This window comes from Typopeltis vanoorti, chromosome 13 (assembly GCF_054136105.1).
Source record: "Typopeltis vanoorti isolate ZY-2024b chromosome 13, IOZ_Tvanoo_1.0, whole genome shotgun sequence".
NCBI lineage: Eukaryota > Metazoa > Arthropoda > Arachnida > Uropygi > Thelyphonidae > Typopeltis > Typopeltis vanoorti.
Genome location: NC_143561.1, coordinates 34,017,229 through 34,038,738, shown reverse-complemented (window position 1 = coordinate 34,038,738; position 21,510 = coordinate 34,017,229). Strand labels below are relative to the sequence as shown.

Below are 21,510 nucleotides of genomic sequence, written 5' to 3'. Positions count from 1 at the left end.
CAAAATTGGAGATGTTAATGTCAGCTCTTTGCTTTATGCAGATGATGTTATACTTCTAAATAAATCCGCTACAAGTCTGCAAGATTCTCTGACTAAATTGAATAGCTGTTCTAATAGATATGGTATGAAGGTCAGCAATAAAAAGACAAAGACAATGAATATAGGCAGAATCATTTAAAATGTCAACTGTCTTGTGAATGGAGAACAAGTGGAACAAGTAAAACATTTCAGCTACTTAGGCACAATTTTTACTGAAGATGGTAAATTAAATATAGAAATAGACAACAGAATTAGCAAAGCTGATATGGTGGGAAGTCAACTGAATAAATTCATATGGAATAAGAGAGAAATTAATCAGAACACTAAATTAGCTGTATACAAGACAGTGTTCAAACCAGTTTTAACTTATGGATCTGAGAGCTGGGTCAGAAGTAAAACACTTGACCAAAGACTAGAGTCCGCAGATATGAGAGTCCTGAGAAAGATTAGAGGCGTGAACAGATGGCATCAATGGCAATATCATATTAAAAATGAGGATATTAGGAAAGAACTTGACATTGTCAGCATCCAGGAATGCGTCAGCAGAGCTAATCTCAGGTGGTATGGTCACCTAAACAGAATGGGCGAGGAAAGATTAACAAAACAAGTGTTCTCTGCCAGGTTGGCAGCAAAACGACCCAAAGGAAGACCAAGATATAGGTGGATTGATATGGTACAAAGTGCCTTAAATGACAGAAATATAAGATCTGATAATGTTGGAGTCTTGACAAGTAACCGACTGATTTGGAGGAAAATTGTAAATAGGAAGTTAGTAATGATATAATTTTTTCATGTAGTACTATTATATCCTGTACACTCCTTGTGGGTACATGGCAGGAATTTGATGATGATGATGATGATGATTTCTATATAATATTAATATTTTCTTCAATATAATCCTAGTTAAAGGAGTATCCAGAGCAAGGTTTGTCAATGCTGTACTAACTTGCCGTACAGATGATTGAAAATATAATTTTTGTGTTCTTCAAAGCTGATGTTAACTGATCTACCTGTCTGTCCCAAGTATGCTAAACTGCAAGCACAAGGAACCTTATACCCTGTATGATTTGCAAGAGGATGAAGTTGATCTTTAGGAGAATGGATGAAGTTAGCTACCTATTTGCAGAGAACTTTTGCTATTTTTTGTGATGTGTGCTTTCATATATAGGATAGGAATAGTTTTGGTGTGATCTTGTGTGCTGGTTGCAAGGGAGAGAGAGAGAGAGATGGAGGAAGGGGGGGGGTGCATGCAGTATTTTATCTATTTTATACAGGTTGTAGCCATTAGCCAAAAAGGTGTTGCAAAGGTCGGTGAACTCAGTGAGTAAGTGTTTTTGAGAATGACATAGTGTTGGGAAGGATGGTGTGATTGCTCATCTAAATACCTTCCTGTATGAGCTGTTTTTTTTTTTTTTTAATTAGAATCAGCATCAGATATGAAGCACTCTCTCAACCTCAACAAATATGGTTGCATTAATTTGCCAACGACATGGGAGACAGTCATTTTGAGACTGTACAGCCTGATTTCTCCAAATTAACTTGATGGTTATCCTGCCCATGGAGAGTGCAATGTAAGGACATTAGTTTTGTTTCAGTTACAATTTGAATTGTTTTCCACAATCATTTAGTTCAATGCTGTGTGCTTATTTCTATAATTTATGCTCTGAAGATGCTGGGTAGAAATATTGGTAAGCTCAAAATTATTATTATTATTATTATTATTATCAACATTTGACCTCCATGGAGTCAGAGACTCATCGTGGGAAGCACTCACTATTGCATACAATGCTCATCCAACCATGTCTTAAACTAATTCAATGTGTTCACATTCACAACACACTCAGGCAATGCATTCCACTCACCAACCATCCTCCATGCAAAGAACCTGCTTCTCACTCCTTTGCTCACCCTCCTTATATAGTTTCCAACAATGGCCTCTTGTTCTACTCCCCTCTCCCATTCTATGAAAAATCTCTTCCACGTCTACCTGACAACAACCCCTGACCAGCTTATATATCTCAATCATATCCCTCCCCTCTTCCTCCTATTCACGAAGCTCTGCAACTTACATTCTCTTAATCTGTCCTCGTACTCCACATTCCAAAGACCACCTTTGTATCTTCTCTGTACCCTTTCCATCATATCCTCATTGCCATGAAAACCTGGTGACTAAATCTGTGCGCAATAATCCATATGAGACCTGATCAAGGCCTTATACGGTGGAAATCATAACCTCTCTATTTCTGCATGTCAGGGTTCTCTACATCATTGTCATTATTCGATGTGATGTGTTCACAACTTGTGCAATGTGGCCCCTGAATTTCAGGTCCTTGTCCACCATCACTCCTAGATCTTCTCATCTCCTCTACTTCTGTTAAAGTTTTCCCACCAAGTGTATACTTTGCATCTCATCTTTGCTTAACAAATCTCAAAACCTTACACTTGGCAACATTGAACTGACATTATATTTTTCCTTTCTTGGTATTGTTTATACTGTGCAATGCTATTATGAATAATCAGTTGCATCTAAACCTTTTCATACTTAAAACTCCAAAATCTAAGATGAACAACTGCCAACACCCTTAGCTTTTTTTACATGCCCAAATATTCATTATATGGGATTATTTGGCATGAAGTGAGATAAACAACAGTACAATATTTTTTTTATTATTATGTGACACCTCCAGGGAGTCCAAAGCCTCATCAAGGGGAGGGCACGTACTGTACAGCTCTCTGTCTCCACCACTCAATCCACCAACTACAATGAACCATAACCACACCATCGCCATCTACTGCCCATCACAACCACCACCACCACTAGTATTTTCACAGACAATCACAAACATCCATGCCCACGTCAGGATTTGTACCTGCAGCCTTTTGACTGGAGAGCAGATGCGCTAACCACTCGGCCAACCAGGCTGGCATCCTCAGGGGCTCCTTAGCTGAGCCTGACATTGCTTCCACTTACTTGTGTCAGGTTCCTTCTATATGGCCTCACTTGGCTTACTTTTGCTTACTTTGACCCGAAGGGAATTAGAGTACTCAAGGCCCAAGGGTGTCTCTCCTTTTTCCAACTTCTACTCTAGCTGGTAGAGGGCAGCAGCTCTACTAGTACTTGCTGGAGCAGTGCAGTGGAGAAGGCAATGGGACCACTCCACTAATATCCCTAGAAAATATTAGTAGCAATGGATAGAACTTATAAGGAGGCAGCTACCAGCCTGGCAAATCAGGGTGGCATCTCTTGGCACAGAGAGGAAAATGAGGTGCACATTGGAATGGATACAATATTGGGAAATAAGGATGCTTGAAGTGCTGATGTTTTTCCTGATCAAACCTCTAAAAATGACTTAAAACAAGCTATAAACAAACTGAAAATGAAAGATTGCCAGAGAATCAAAATTGCAACATGGAATGTGAGAACAATGAACAGATGTGGAAAATTAAAAAATCTCAAACAAGAAATAGACAAAGGAAAAATTGATATCATAGGGCTCTGTGAAGTCAGATGGGAAGGACTAGGTGACTTTTATAGTGACAAAGTAAGAGTAATTTACTCGGGTGGAGATAAAAAGGAGTTGCACTTGTTTTTAATAAAAGCACAGCATTATTAGCATAAAATATCTGAATGACAGGATTATGGTGGTAAAATTGAAGGCTGATCCAGTGGACATAACAATGATACAGGTATATATGCCAACAAGTGACCATTCAGATGAGGAAATAGAGGAAATGTACAAACAACTACAAGAACTAATTGAGGAAGAAAAAAGCAAAGACTATATGATTATAATGGGAGACTGGAATGTAGTTGTGGGAGAAGGAGAGGATGGGAGTGTAGTAGGAATGAGAGAGGGGAAAAGGTTAGTGGAATTCTGTAAAGAAAATAAGCTAATAATTACGAATACTTGGTTTAAAAAATCTAAGACTATACACATGGAAAAAACCAGTAGATACAGAAAGATATCAAATTGATTACTTTATAGTAAAGCAAAGACACAAGAATAGTGTAAAATAAATAAATAAACGGGAGGAGCAAAGGAAGATATAAATTCTAAAATATAGAGAGCAGAAATAAATTTTTTGCATGCTAATGAAAATATGAAGATCAAAGCAAATATGTTTAAAAAAATAAAATCAGGTTATTTAATACAAATATCAAATCATTTCTATTCTATGCATCAGAAACATGGACAACAACAAAAGCAATTATGAAAAAAACTGCAAAGCTTTGTAAATAAATGTTTAAGAATTCTACAAATAAAATGTCCAGAAAAAATATCCAATAAAGAGTTATGGCAAAAAACTAAACAAAAACCAATAATGTATTACATGAATCAGAGAAAATGGAGATGGATAGGGCATGTACTAAAACCTGAAAAGGCAAAATCAAACAAGCATTAGAGTCGAATTCACAAGGAAAGAGGTAAACTAAAGATGAGCTAGTGAAGAGGAGTAGAAGAAGCCTCAGAGAGATTAGAGAGATCTGGACATAGATGAAGAGAAAAGCATAAAGCAGAGTCAGATGGAAGTCTGTGGTCAAGGCACTATGCTTCCAGTGGAGTAAAGAGAAATAAGTAACATGACTGATGACTGGAGGAAGAAAATGTGTGTACAAAGAATGTAAATTTCATAAATTAGAGATCCTCAATTTATAGAACATGACAGAACACGATGATTCATGCATTTGACAATAGCATGAAGGAGTGAAATGCTATCATAGAATATGATGCTGAATGTCTATACTTTCTCCAGTTAAGAATAACATGAACTATTGCTAAACAGGTGCATCTTTCAGTGAAGCCTGGAGACATATGGAACTACAGAGCAGAAGACTAAGACACACACATGCACATATATATACAGGGCTGGCACTACCATTTAGGCAAACAAGGCAACCACCTAGGGCGCAAGCCATGAAGGGGTGCAAAACTTCAAGCTATGCTTTATTCATACTTTACTAAAATATCAAAATTAAATAGTAATATATGATTTAGGTATTGATTCTTTTTCCTTATCCCTCACACATCATACTATTTCACTATTTAACTCTTGGTTCTTTTTTGTTCCTTATCTAAATGATTTGAACTTACCGCTATTTAAAATTCAGTTAAGATAAATATTTTAAAACGTTAACATTTTAAAATATTAAATTTCGGTATTTTATAACTTTTTTTTGTAAATGAATTATAACAGAGAATTTTCAAATTAATTCAAAAAGGAAATAAAAAAAAGCCCTATTAGTTTACCTATTAATTTAACCTGAAAGACAATTTTATTTTGTTTAATGTCAATTAGAAACATTTTAGTTTATGAAATAAGGGACGCAGCGCACTTGTAAACTTTGCCTAGGGTGCAGAATAACCTGGCACCGACAGTGTATATATATATATATGTGTGTGTGTGTGTGTGTGTGTGTGTGTGTGTGTATATATGAAAGAGTATATATATACTTACACAAATTCAACTTCTCCAACCTCATCTCTTGAAGTTTGCCAGGACACTGTAAGATTACTTTTAGGTGCTAAGTCTACATTTGTTAGAGATGTTTCCTTGTTTTCACCACCACCACCACACTGGAGTGGTTTCAGTGAGTCTGGCCATTCTTTAAATTCTCCAACAAGGATTGGACTTCCATCTTGAGCAGTAGCAGGAGGTGATTGCCGAATCTGAATTAGCAGGGCAGATAATGGTGGGCCATAAATTGTAACTGCACGAAGGAACAGTATATTAATATTTGTTCACACTCATATTAACATAACTTAACAGTCGTTTATATTATTAAATCATACTCTCATAATTTATAACATAAATATAATTTAAAACTATGTTTCGGCAACCCACAAGCTGTATACATCCTTAAGTCCACTTTCAGTGGCCTTTAAAATATTTTCCTAACATCCAAAATGTTGCCCATCTAACATTAAAGTTAGAATAACTTAAGAGTTTTATTTTATAATTATTATTATTATTGCATGACACCTCCAAGGACTCTTCACTCTGCAGTACTCTGCTACACACATCTCTCTGTCTATCCTACTACTTAACACTCTACTCACACATGACACCACTACAATCAACACTATCTACCACTCATTATCACCACCAGCAACAACAACAGTATTTATTGCATGTGTCCTCATGGCTGATTTGCTTGTACGCAGGATGAAAAATCCAAGTTTCTGAGAGAAAAACCCTGCTACCTCTGTATGAGATTGGCTAACTCACCTTCAATTGAAAAAGCACATATAAGGATCCTCTCATGTGGACAAGAATCGAACCCAGATCTTTTCTAATCAAAGGGCACAATGTTCCGCTGTTCTCCCAATTGTGCTATAGAGGTGCTATTTCGATTACTGTTAGATGAAGTGCAAATTAAAACTAATGATTTGTGATTTTAGGATTTAAGAAACTTAAATAATGCTGAATAAATGTACATTTTTTTAAAATTGAACCATACATTACAGATAAAAAAAAAAAAAAACCTATAGCACATCAGTGCCATGTGTTGTGTTGCAACATTTTCTGAATAGTTGGAGATTATAGCTGTTGGAAAACACTTAATGAGGAAGGCTGTTCTAGAGAACACAGGTAGATAGAATAAAAGAGAAAAAGAAGCAGGTTCAGTGTTTACAGCTATACTGAAAAGGGAGATACAAGAACAGCAGTGCTAGAGCACTGCTGTTCTAGTATTAACAGACCCAAAAAAATTCTGTTTACCAGTTCAGCAGAGCAGTGTCCACAGAAATACCAGTAGAAAATACACAGAGCCGAAAATGTGCATCTGTGAATTTTGTTGTTTTTTCTTATCTTATATATATATATATATATATATATATGAAACGTACTATTAACTCGGGGTTGGGATATGTTCATTTTTCTAAATTAACTGATTTAATTTAGAAAAATTAAATTCGGGTTTAAGTCAGTTAATTTAGAAAAATGAATATATATATATATAATTTATTATTATCAGTGGCGCACTCAGAGGGATGAAGGTGCCCTCCCCCCCCACAAAAAAAAATAAAAGGGAAAAAAACACTAGAAAATTTTCCAAAAATCTTTTCCTAATTAAAATTCATTTTTTTTATTTATGTTGTATTGTGTCTTCTATTTCTATACTACTTATGAATTAGCGATCATTACAGATGCTCAGTCATAGGTCGTATGCGATGCATAGTGGCATAGTGTGTATTCTCAAATTGTCTACTCAACTCACCCCCCCCTGCCAAGATTAAATCCTGAGTGCGCTACTGATTATTATTATTTTAAAGCATCTCCATGGAGTCTTGAGACTCATTGTACACAAATCCTATCATATCTCTCCTTGAATCCATTTGCTATCAGAAACTCACAACCAATTCTGGCAATCAATTCCACTCACACACCACTCTCTGTGCAAAAAAATCTGGTCCACACATCCCTAATAACCACACTCTTACACTACTTCCACATTCCATGGATGGCCCCTAGTTCTCTATTTGTCATAAATTGAAAAATTTCACTTGCATCTTGCATCAATTTTATAAAACCCCTTTAATATCTTCAAAGTTTCTATCATCTCCTCTTTTCTGCATATCAAATAAAATTTGTAACCCATAAACCTTCAACCTATCATTGTAGGGAGTTATGGCATATTCCATATTCCTGTCACCATTTTTGTCACCTGTCTGAATCTTTTCGACCACCTCCTGTTCCCCAAGAATCCCAGGTGACCAAATTTGTGCATGATAGTCAAGATGTGGCCAAATCATAACCTTATAAAGAGGGATAATAACTTCCTTATTTTTACTTGTTGGCATGTTTTTCAACATCCAAGTAATTCATTGAGCTATTTTACTAACTTTTGCAATATGCCCTCTGAACTTTAACTCTTTGTCCACCATTATTCCCAAGTCCCTAGTCTCATCAATTACCTGCAAACCCATACCATCAATATGATACACCATATGCAACCTTTTCAACCCAAAATGCATAACCCTACATTTTGCAAAATTAAATTGACAATCATTATTGCTCTCCCAGTTTTGCATCATCAGCAAACAACTGAATATCCCCTCCACTAGTCACCATCATTCTCCTAGACTCCACTCTTCCATATACACTACTGTCTTGTGTCTGTCCATCAGCGATCCATCTATCCATAGTACAAGCTTCATATCTATTCCCTATCCTCTCCAGTTTTTGTAATAGTTTACCATGTGGTAATCTATCAAATGCCTTGGCAAAGTTGAGCACTATCATAATGTAGCCATTATCTTTATCCACTTCTGCTGTTCACTTTATTATAAAATATGAATAAGTGACTAAGACAGGACTACCCTTTTATAAAGCCATGCTGCCCACTATAAAGTATCCACCCACTGTTGTATATTACCTTTCACCAACTTTTCTAATACTTTAACAATCATTCCCAATATACTAAATGTCTGTAGTTTGCTACCTCTGTCTTGGAGCCACCTTTATGCAATGCTACTATTATATTTATATATATATATGTTGTATTTTTCCTTTCACCAACTTTTCCAATACTTTAACCACTCCCAATATATTAATTGGTCTGTAGTTTGCTACCTCTGTCTTGGAGCCACCTTTACGCAATGCTACTATCTTATATATATATACAGGGTGTTCGGGATAAATTTGACAGTTTCGTAAGGAAAAAGAAAATCTTCTTTGTATCTATTAAATTTAATGAATTGACAAAAAAACATTACAGGCAGAGTTAATTACAATACTATCAACAAGATTTACTCAAAATAACCACCATTAGCATCGATCACAGCTTCAATTCTGCTTCGGAACCTCGAACAAGCTGATGCTACAGTCTCCCTGGGAAGGGCCGCAAAAACTGTTTTAATTTTATCCATTAACTGGGCTTTTGTATTACTGGAAGTGCGATTGGTGTCTTTTTCAACTGCGCCCCATACAAAATAATCCATGGGGTTAAGGTCTGGGGAGTTTGGAGGCCAAACATTTGGACTGGTGAAGTCGTAGAAATTTTCAGACAACCATTTTTGACTTTTCCCAGAGGTGTGGCAAGGGGCCGAATCCTGCTGCCATACATACTGGCTACCCTTGTTATCCAGGGCTTGACTACAGTTAGCAACTCCACGAACAAAGCCCGAATTCCAATGCCAGGGTTCTTCAACACCTGTTCCTGCAGATTTGCGAGGAATTCTGCTGTACGAACGCAATCAGATCGTCTGCTAGGGATCTTTCTTCTTGCTACATCCTCGTAGTCACCATTGCAAGTCTCTAGTTCATGCCTGATTGTTTTTACTGTATTCAGGGAGCATTGGGCAGCAGTCGTAATATCCTTATTTTGATGGCGGGCATGAATCATCATGATACAAGTTATTCTCTTCCATGATTCAGGTGGGTTCCAGCTATCCATCCTTTCTGACATCTTGTATATGAATGAAGAAGGGTCCAAACTTTTAAATGAAGAGAAGTGTGTGTTAATACATGTAACTTATGGAAAAATATAATTAATTATAAATATGTCAAATTTATCCCGAACACCCTGTATATATATATATATTATTAAGTGTATTTACTTGAATTGTAGACATTTTATATTGGAATTTTACTGACCAGAAACACAGAGATAAGACAAAAACTTTAATTAGATTAGAACATAACTAGTTTCGTCGGAATGCCAACTTATTCAGGTGTACATACTATCGCAAAAAAATTGAAAAATTAGGAAGATAAAAAAGTAAGCTTCTTACATAAACAAGTTAGGAACAACAACAGTCAAGTTTGAACTAGCGTCCACATGGCAGGTCTAGCATGAGGCGTTAGTGAGTGGGAACTATCTCGAGAACGCCAAAATTGAATAACTGCACTGTGTGAATCAGGTAAGCTATAACTTAAATTACTGTTCATGTGTGAGGGGCCCAGAACTATTTCTTTCGATTCTAAGATGCGTCTTTCTAGTTCATCAGGGCATTTATGGATATATGTAGTAAGATTCCAGTCTATCTATCTTCTAAATTAGAGTTGGCAGAGAAAAGGACATGACTAGAGAGAGGGCGCTTGCATGGGTTCTGTACGAGATATCACGTTGATGCTCTTTGAGTTGTAGTGAGATAGACTTATTGGTTTGCCCATAATATGGCTTCCCGCAATTACAGATGATTTTATATACTCCTGGGAACTGAAGTTGTAATTTTTTGGCTTGGGTTGACTCAGGAAAGAACAAAGTTTTGGTAGGGTAGTGAAGTAAGTTAAAGTTAAATATTAAATTTCTTCATAATTTTCGCCAATTTGGGTGATAGAGAACTCACATACAGTAATAGAATGTGTGCAATAGGGTTAGAGTTATCTTCTTGTCGAGGTTGAAGATGAGGGAGACGGTTATAAATGCTTCGAGGTGAATAGTCGTTGTTTAAGAAAGTACTTTTGAGGTGGTTGAGTCTGATTTGAAGATTTTCTTCTGAAATTGGAGATCTCACACGATGAGTCAGAGTGGTAATAATTCCGAGTTTCTGCAGAGGGACGTGATGAGAGGAGGCATGTAAGTATCTGTCTGTATGAGTTGTTTTTCGAAAAACAGAAAATTTGAGATAATTAGGTATCCTGGTAATCTTTAAATGTAAAAAGGAGAGGACGCCGTTCACTTCAAGTTCCAATGTGAATTTGATATTTTGGTGGCGATTCCAATATAATAAAATTCCAATCCAATATAATATAATATAATATAATATAATATAATATAATATATATATATATATATATATGGAGAGAGAGAGAGAAATAGTGCTGTGGGGGAGGGGCTTTTTTTTGCTTTTTTTTTGTATCTTCTAATACTTAAAGTCCATCATTCAGTCCTTATGATGAGGATGGATGCAAATATCACATGCAAGTACAAAAAACGACTGTCAACACTACTGCAACTTTATGACCTGAAGTGGTCTAAAAACTGGTTTGATCTTCAGCACAGCTTATCTAACTCTCAGCTGGCCCACCCAAAAAATATACTAATGATCAATAGGTTTTAGCAACTCATATACTTGGAAACAATAAAGAATAATTACAATTTATAATTAAAGATGCCAAGAAATTATAATCTTGTTTAATCCAAGAAAGTTTGCACATGAAGTATCTTCATGACTATGCTACTTGTATATAGAGGCTAGTGATCTCACATTAATTGCCTTACTATCCCATGATGCAAATCACACATTCTTTCAGGTGTGTACAATTATATGCATTATGTGAAGGGCAACTACTCAGACCAGTTTGGACTTTTGAGGTATTGTTAAGGTGGAGGGGGGGTTCCCTCTCCAAAAACTCTGAGTGATCTATAAGATTACTCTTAATTCTCAATGAGTGACTCAAAACTATCCTCGTAACCTCATCAAAATATCATTGGTTGCTGTACTTAGTGACAGGCAAAAACTTACCAGCAAGCAGAAATGCTCTATTCTACAGAATCAAAGATGAATATTATTAAAATATCACAATGGGAGCCAGACCCAGAAGAGATACCAAGGTTGAAGTAATACAGAAGTCATGTATTTGCCATATACAAGTAGTAAAAAGGTGTAACACCTTAATATTGAAATACTCATCATCATCATCAAATTCCTGACATGTACCCTCAAGGGGGTGTACAGGATATGACAAACTCACATCATTACTAACTTCCTATCTACAATTTTCCTCCAAATCAGTCTGTTACTTGTCAAGACCCTAACATTATCAGATCTTATATTTCAATTGTCTAAGGCACTTTGTACCATATCAATCTACCTATATCTTGGTCTACTTCTGGGTCGTTTTCCTGCCAACCTGGCAGAGAACACTTGTTTTGCTAATCTTTCCTCGCCCATTCTGTTTAAGTGACGATACCACCAGAGATTAGCTCTGCTAACACATTCCTGGATGCTGACAATGTCTAGTTATTTCCTAATATCCTCATTTTAAATATGATATTGTCATTGATGCCATCTGTTCAGGCCTCTAATCTTTCTCAGGACTCTCATGTCTGCAGTCTCTAGTCTTTGGTCAAGTATTTTACTTCTGACCCAGCTCTCAGATCCATAAGTTAAAACTGATTTGAACACTGTCTTGTATACAGCTAATTTAGTGTTCCAACTAATTTCTCTCTTATTCCATATGAATTTATTCAATTGACTTCCTACCATACTAGCTTTGTTGATTCTGTTGTCTATTTTCATATTTAATTTACAATCTTCACTAAAAATCGTGCCCAAGTAGCTGAAATGTTTTATATGTTCCACAGGTTCTCCATTCACAAGACAGTTAACATTTTCAACGATTCTACCTATTTTCATTGTCTTTGTCTTTTTATTGCTGACCTTCATACCATATCTATTTCAAAAGCCATTCAATTTAGTCAAAGAATCTTGCAGACTTGTAGCGGATTTATTTAGAAGTATAACATCATCCGCATAAAGCAAAGAGCATACATTAACATCTCCAATTCTGATATCATGTTTAATACCACTATTCTTCATAAAGTGATCCATATAGATAATGAATAACAGAGGGGATAACGTACATCCTTATCTCACACCAGATTTAACATTAAACCATCCTTCCTTCTGTACTTCCTTCAATTCTAACCGCTGACTTGCAACTCAAATAAAGACTAAGTATTGCTTGATATAATGCCCCATTGACACCATATAACTGTAGCATATTGAATAGCTTCTCTCTTGGCACCTTATCATATGCCTTTTCCAGATCGACAAAACTTAAATACAGATCTTTGTTATATTCCCATGATTTCTCCACTATTTGTCGTAAAGTGAAGATTTGAACCTGTCAGCCATTATATGGCCTGAATCCAGCTTGTTCTTCACCAGGCTTTTTCTTTCACAATTTTTCTCGACCCTTTCTCAAGTACACTCGCATAAATCTTACCAGGAACACTCAGTACGGAAATACCTCTGTAATTCTCACATTCAGTTTTATTTCCCTTTTTATATATGGATACTATTAGAGCTCTACTCCAATCATCAGGAATTCATCCCTCTGTCCAGGCCTTCTGAACTATGCATTGCAGCCACTATAAGTTTTATACCACCATACTTCAGCATTTCGGTCGAATATCATCTACTCCTGCTGCCTTTCCACATTTCAAACCTTTGATGGTTTTTTCTACTTCAAGTATGGGTATGTATTCCTGACTGTATGCCTGTTGAGTGTTTTTTACTACTGTGCTATCACTGCTTGTTTCATTTAGCACTTTTTCGAAGTAATTACTCCATACTTCAAGAATATCTTTTTCTCCCATTTTCATGTCACCTTTATCATCTCTAACTCCTTTTACAGCACTCTTTCCTCCATTTCTAAGCTTCTTCAACAACCTCCAGAATATCTTACCACATTCTTGATATTTATTTTCTATGTTCTTGCCAAAGTCCTCACATGACTTTTGTTTAGCTAGTTTTACAGTGTTTAGCTTTCTTACATTTGTCTCTGTATTCTCTTAGAGCACAATCTGACTTATTTGCCAACAACTTTTGATATGCTTTCTTCTTTTTCTTCACTGCCTCTTAAACTTCCTGTGTCCACCATGAAGTTCTGATTTTTCTATCCTTGCAGACAACCTCCCCACATTCCTCTCTGGCTGAATCAATCAGGGTTTTTTTCAAGGCTTGCCACTGAATCTCCAAGATTGGTTCCTGTTCTCAAACTCTTTCATTTTTTTTTCAATCATCTTTGTGTATTTTAGTCTACATACTCTGGATTAGCAAACAACAAAATCAGACAATAACCACAGTAATAAACCTTTATGAGTGTACAAATATTTCATACTAAAAATAATGGTAAATCACCAGTGTGTAAATAACAAGCAAATCAAAGAACAGGAATACAAGGCACTTATAACAATCTGTTATATTTAAGAATGGTTGCTGCATGATAGAAATTAATATTAATAAATAATATTAAAACTATTTCTGAGATTACTTAAAATGATAATTTCCCAAACTTTTGAGGGAGAGAGAGAGACAATCATTCCAATTCAGGTTTGGCTGATGTAAAAGGCTTTACAACTTTCTTTGAAAAGGCATTCATATTTAAATAACTACTTATTAACTTAGAAGCTACTATTTCGCTGGTATTATATCCAGCTTCTTCAGAGCACACAACACAAAGTTATTTACAAAAGCAAGACAACCACAATCCGGTGTAACATTGGGGCTAGTATAAGTTACAATTGCAGCATGCAACTTAAGACTAAAGTCCTAATATGGCGCCATCTAGGTTAAAAAAAAAAAAAATCAAAGTTTTGAAATAGTACTCCAAATGATAGTCTTAGAAAGTTTGAAAAATAAAATAAAATAAAAGTAATAAATATTAATTTGGTCTTAGGATGACTGTCTCCTAAATCTTTGGTAGATTTATACAGCCATACTTGTTAAGGTTTGGAGTACGTTTTAAGGCTTTTGTTGATTCCAGGAACAACCTCTCTGACTTGTAGAAGCTTCTGTGCATTACTTTTGTTTCTTTCCAATTGATCCTGTGTGCAGGGGTATCCAAAGCATGATCTGCCAGACCCGACTTGCCATAGTGAAAGTGTCGGATATATTTTTTGTGCTCACTGAGGCGGATGTCCACAGTTCTTCCTGTCTGTCTGTAGTAGGCTTGATGGCAAGAACAGGGCACTTCATAGACTCCTGGATGTGATAAAGGAGTGCATTTGTCCTTAGGTGAACAGATGAGAGTTGCTAATTTTACATAAGGTTTGAATACTGTGCATAGTTGGTGTTTGTTAAGCATCCTAGATATCTCTTCAGATGTGCCTTTAATGTATGGGATGGTGATAGTTTTGTTGTAGTCTTCTGTGGTAGATAGAGGGGATTTCCGGGTAGCATTTAGTATGTTATCTATCTTATGGGGATTATAACCATTGGTTAAGAAGGTGTGATGTAGGTGGGAAAGTTCAGCAGTAAGAGCGTCATTTGAACAGATTGCTCTAGCTCTATGGGTTAGTGTTTTTAAGATACCACATTGTTGAGAAGGGTGATGGTGTGATTGTTTGTGTAAGTATCTCCCTGTATGTATGGGTTTTCTATAAACTGAAAATGATAAGGAACCTTCTGGAAGACGTGTGATCAGTGTGTGCTGGAAGGGCAGGCAGTCATTGGCTTCTAGTTCCATTGTAAAGTGGATTTTAGGATGCTGGCTATTTAGATGCACTAAAAATGTATTCAATGTGTCTGGGCCATGTGGCCAAATAGCAAACACATCATCAACATAGGTTTGAGAATGGCTGTGTCGATAGCTAATTTTTCCAGATGTTCTATGTACAAGTTGGCTAAGGGGGAAGAGAAAGGGGCGAACCCATAGTTGTCCCATCTAATTGTTTGTATATTTTCCCTTTCCATGTCAAATAACCTGCCTGTACTGTGAATTTAAATAGCTGAAATATATCTGTGGGAAATTGTGAATTTAGTAAATTAACTGTTTCAATCAATATTACATTAGTGAATAATGAGGTGATATCAAAACTCACCATTAGGTCTGAACTATTTAAGGTGTGGTTTTCTAAATTAGGAACAAGTTTCACTCAGCCAAAGCCCAACGTATTTATAAAAGAGCGAGTTTAGCACTATTACGAGAACAGGTATACGCTACTCGCTGAGAAATTTCAAAAATAAATTCCTCCATCAGTGTACTACGTGATATATTATCTGACATTTTGAACCCGGAGCTATGGGATATCTTGGATAAAATCTGTGACTCGACAGCCAATAAAGAATTTGCTAAAGTTAAAAAATGACACCGGAAAAAATTTGAAATCCTCCAGCAACGCAATGTTACGCAGCAGCCACAATTTCATCAAGATGGCGTCATTGTGAACCTATCATCGACAACCTTATCCAAAGAGGCCACGAGTGCATTAAGTCCTGGACACAATTTTGCCGTTACTCCTAAAGATGTGCCTAAAACCAAAATAATGGCTTCCATTGAATGCGGAATTTACCACTTGCCTCCAGCTATAGCCAATAATATTAGGTTAGATGTGGTCAATATCCTTATCCATTCTAAGCCTCCCAAAAATAATATCGCACATAAAGAAATAATAGCTCTAAAAGAACTACGCAATAATAACCACATTACAATAACCAAATCAGATAAAGGAAATGCCACTGTAGTAATGGATATAACAGAATATGAAAGCAAAATTCATGCACTGTTCCAAGACTGGTCTACACATCAAATCATAGATCGAGATCCCACCAACTCACAAAAGAATAAGGTGTACAAGTTGCTGAACAAAGTCACTTCCTGGCCAAAAGAAATTGTCAAAAAACTCGAACCCTTGCATGTTAAAACACCCAGAATATTTGGTGCTCCTAAAATACACAAACAAGGTACACCTTTGCATCCTATTGTACATAGTATAAACAGTCGTACATATAAATTATAAACATTTAGCCAAATTACTAACCACTTATGCAAACAATTCTCCCTCTTTTCCTAAAAATTCTACCCACCTAAGAAGTATTTTAGAAAACCACACCTTCAGACCTAATGGTGAGTTTGATATCACCTCATTATTCACTAATGTACCACTGATTGAAACACTTAACTTACTAAATTCACAATTTCCCCCAGATATATTTCAGCTATTTAAATTCAAAGTACAGGCAGGTTATTTTACATGGAAAGAGAAAATATACAAACAATTAGATGGGACAGCTACGGGTTCGCCCCTTTCTCCCCCCTTAGCCAACTTGTACATAGAACATCTGGAAAAATTAGCTATCAACACAGCCACTCTCAAACCTAGTCTCTGGCTACGCTATGTTGATGATGCTATTTGGCCACATGGCCCAGACACATTGAATACATTTTTAGTGCATCTAAATAGCCAGCACCCTAAAATCCACTTTACAATGGAACTAGAAGCCAATGACTGCCTGCCCTTCCTGGACACACTGATCACACATCTTCCAGAAGGTTTTCCTTATCATTTTCAGTTTATAGAAAACCCATACATACAGGGAGATACTTGCACAAACAATCACACCATCACCCTTCTCAACAATATGGTATCTTAAAAACACTAACCCATAGAGCTAGAGCAATCTGTTCCAATGACATTGCTCTCACTGCTGAACTTTCTCACCTACTTCACACCTTCTTAACCAATGGTTATAATCCCCATAAGAAAGATAACATACTAAATGCTACCCAGAAATCCCCTCTATCTACCACAGAAGACTACAACAAAACTATCACCATCCCATACATTAAAGGCAACATCTGAAAAGATATCTAGGGTGCTTAACAAACACCAACTACGCACAGTATTCAAACCTTATGTAAAATTAGCAACTCTCATCTGTTCACCTAAGGACAAATGCACTCCTTTATCACATCCAGGAGTCTATGAAGTGCCCTGTTCTTGCCATCAAGCCTACTACGGACAGACAGGAAGAACTGTGGACATCCGCCTCGGTGAACACAAAAAATATATCCGACACTTTCACTATGGCAAGTCGGGTCTGGCAGATCATGCTTTGGATACCCCTGCACACAGGATCAATTGGAAAGAAACAAAAGTAATGCACAGAAGCTTCTACAAGTCAGAGAGGTTGTTCCTGGAATCAACAGAAGCCTGAAAACATACTCCAAACCTTAACAAGTATGGCTGTATAAATCTACCAAAGATTTGGGAGACAGTCATCCTAAGACCAAATTAATATTTATTACTTTTATTTTATTTTACAAACTTTCTAAGACTATCATTTGGAGTACTATTTCAAAACTTTGATTTTTTTTTTAACCTAGATGGCGCCATATTAGGACTTTAGTCTTGTGTTGCACGCTGCAGTTGTAACTTATACTAGCCCACTGTTACACCGGATTGTCGTTGTCTTGCTTTTGTAACAAACTTTGTGTTGCGTGCTCTGAAGATGCTGGATATAATACCAGCGAAATATTAGCTTCTAAGTTAATAAATAGTTATTTTCTTATCCATCTGTGTTCATATCATACCGTGAAATCTATTACAACATGTTTGACGAATACATAAGCCTATCCACGCGTATTCATATTTAAAATTGCTTCTATAGAGAAGATGAGCCTCATCTCACAGGATACTGTGTTTAGTGTCAACACTATGCTGTGCCAGACCAGACTTTTCAGTTTCACATATTCCATGTAGTATTGGCATTCATTAATTCTATTTTCTACAGAACAGCCTGTCTGCCCAAAGTATGTCACGTTACATTCACAAGGGATCTGGTAAGCACCAGCTAAAAACAGAGGAAAAAGTTCGTCTTTTGTAGATGGTAACAGATGACAAATTTTGTTGATAGGAAAATACATGAGATTAAGGTGATACTTCTTCAAAATTTTACAATAGATTTGAGATACCAGAAATCTAAGGTATTGGAACTCTGCAATCTGTTGAAGAATCCTAAGGTACTGGAACGTAGGAGTCAAATTATCTGTCAGATTTGAGTTGTGTTTTAACCATTGAATTCAATTAAAATTTTGATAATGAGAAGTTCTTGTTGCAAGTTTGAGGGAGAGGAGCACACATTATGCGCTGTTAATTAATGACTTTGATAACACCAATTTTTGGGAGGTATGATGAGCAGACTTTTGATGAATATATCTGTTTTTGATAAACACTGTTCATAAAGAACCAGAGGCAGTGCAAGTATGTCAAAAAATGGTTAATCTACAAAATACATATCACCTCTATCTTTAGCTGTCCGCGCGGTTAGCCTAGTGGCTTTGCGCTTCGCAACCATATGCCTGGGGAAGGAGTGTCCTAGGTTCGATTCCCGTCGGAGACGTGAGGAGCTGAAGGATCTTCCTCAGCCATAGCCAAGTTAGCCGGTCTTGGGCACGGGCAGTAGGGTTTTTCCGCCAGTTTATCTGGTGTTTTTCATCCCGCAAGCAGGCAAACCGGCCCCTTGAACACACAGGGATACAGCCAAGAATACCTTGAGGCATAGGAGTGACCATTCTATCCTCGTATTTCGGTTACGAAATCCAAGCATGCTTGGAAGGTTGTGGGCCTTAAAGGCCTGTTAAAACCATTGGGATAGATAGATCTATCTTTAGCTGTTTATCAGATCCCTTGTGAATGTAATTTGACATACTTTGGGCAGACAGCTATCTGTCTGCCCAAAAATGGAAAAAAGAATTACTGAATGCCAATACTACAATGAATACGTGAAACCTCAAAAGTCTAGTCTAGCATAGCATAGTGTTGACACTAAACACAGTATCCTGTGGAATGAAGCTCATCTTCTCTATGGAAGCAGTTTTAAATATGAACACCTTTTCAAAAACAGTTGTGAAGCCCTTTTACTTTGGCCAAACCTGAATCGAAATGATTGTCTCCCTTTCTTTCTCTCCCAAAAGTTTGGAAAATTCTCATTTTAAGTAAACATCAAAAATATCATTTAATATTCATGGCAACTGTTTTTTATTGATAAACCAATTGTAGAGCTTTGTATTCCTGTTCTTTGATTTTCTTGTTGATTATACACACTGATGATGTACTGTTATTTTTAGTACAAAATATATGTACTTTCATTAAAATTTATTAGTGCAATTATCATGTAATTTTGTTGTTTTATAGTTATATCATAGGTAACTTTAAAGATTATACTCTGGATTCGAGATGGTTGTTTAAAGTTTTTTCACTTGATTATAAACTAAATTAAAGATGCCAAGAAATTATATTCTTGTTTAATTCTCTGTCCAATTGTTTAAACAAAGTCGTGAAGATACTTCATGAGCAAACTTTGTGAGATCCACCTTGCCTTTGGCTTCTTTTTCTGGGATGCTTTGTTCCACTGCTGCTCTCTTGATTGCAGACACTAAATTTGTTTCCATCCTCCAATTGCTATTTTGTAATGGATTTAAGTTTTTCCTCACCACTTTCTGATTTCTTCGCTTGGTGTCCTTATATCTCTGTGACTCAGAAACTGTGCCTTCACTTGAGTTGTAGTTTGAGTAGTTGATAATGAATTTTTGAGACAAGCACTTACAGTGAAAGAATGTTATTCCGATATAGCGGATAGGAATAACATCCTTTCACTGTAAGTGATTAAAATGCAATGACCTTAGAATAACTGACAGGTATTGGGATAATAAAGAAAGAAGGCAACCGATCTAGAGTTAGTTTTTTTTTTTTTTTTTTGTGGTGGGGGGGGATGATTAAGACTGCAAATATATGGTTATCACTGGCTACCATGTTTTATTAATCATTTAACATTTTTAATTTGTATTATAATTTCAAACAATTTATAGTTTTTGAGACAAGCACATCAGATAGATACAAGTACAAGGGTGTTATTAGGTAATTGGGGGTTCATTAATTTGAAAGTCAAATAATTGAGAGAACACACACATGTACATACAGTAGAATTAGAATGACTATTAACCAAGAATTACTTACTAGCGAAGTTTTTATTGACATAACTTATAAAGAGTTTTGGTGGTGATGATTATCCTGCAATCACATCCCAGCACCCTTGAAAATTGCTGAGATACTTAAAAAGTGAATGGTTCTACAAAGTTAATGGCAAAAATCAACAAGAAGCTGTATTATTGAAAGAAATAGCTCAACAGAGATAAGAAACCTCATAGTCGCTGATCTATTAAGATAATCAGGAGGTATCAAGGCCTTGGCATATTTTGAGGGAATCACATACTGAGAAAATAAATACAGGCAGATCACAAGTTACATAACACTTCTTCAACAAATGCAAATTTTATATAAACTAGAATACCCCCACTCCCACCTGTTATTACACTCTATTGCTTATGTATTTACAATACAGCTTACCTTTAAAACAAGTACAGTAGTACATTAACATGTTATTGGTTATTTCTATTAGTTTCATTCACAAGATGCACATACAAATTAGATTTCAAATGTCAGATAAAAAGAAGGGTGCAATTTACAAGCATTTTTTATAATGCCTATAATTGTAGTTTCTTCAGATTTAGCAAAAGAAACTGCTTTGGCTAAATCTAAAGCAGGAATAGTATTTTTTTTTTTTTTAATTTTTAGTGTGAAATTATTCAGTGATTAATGCACCAGAAGAATTATTATGTATTTATTACTACAAAAGAATAGCTGACAGAGTAGTCTCTTTTTTCTTTTCACCTTTGTATCATTATTACTACTACGTGGAGTCTCCTGGAGCTCATAATAGGAGACTACTATGCTATTTGTAAACTCCACGTTATTCATAATTAATTTATATATTCTTAGTGTCTTAAAATCAACTTTAAAATAATGTTTTCTTATTCTTATACAGACATCTTCAGGGAACCTGAAATCACAGGAAGCCCACCTATTATTCACATAATGTCTGCCATATCTCTCTCCCTAAACTCATTCACTGACAAAGTATGCACAACTAGCTCTGGTAATATATTCTACTAATTCACTACCCTCCATGCAAAAAATCTAGTCTCGCCTCCCTGTTAAACATACTTTTACTGAAC

General features: G+C 36.0%; 1 protein-coding gene across 1 annotated transcript in view; it reads right to left on the bottom strand.

The window, feature by feature from the left end:
* The window catches only part of LOC150100042 (uncharacterized), a 148,059-nt gene that overhangs the window by 44,021 nt on the left and 82,528 nt on the right, over nt 1-21,510 (bottom strand). The window contains exon 2 of the mRNA XM_090402714.1: nt 5,497-5,749. Coding sequence (XP_090258840.1) covers nt 5,497-5,749 — 253 coding nt within the window. The remainder of the gene's footprint in view (nt 1-5,496; nt 5,750-21,510) is intronic.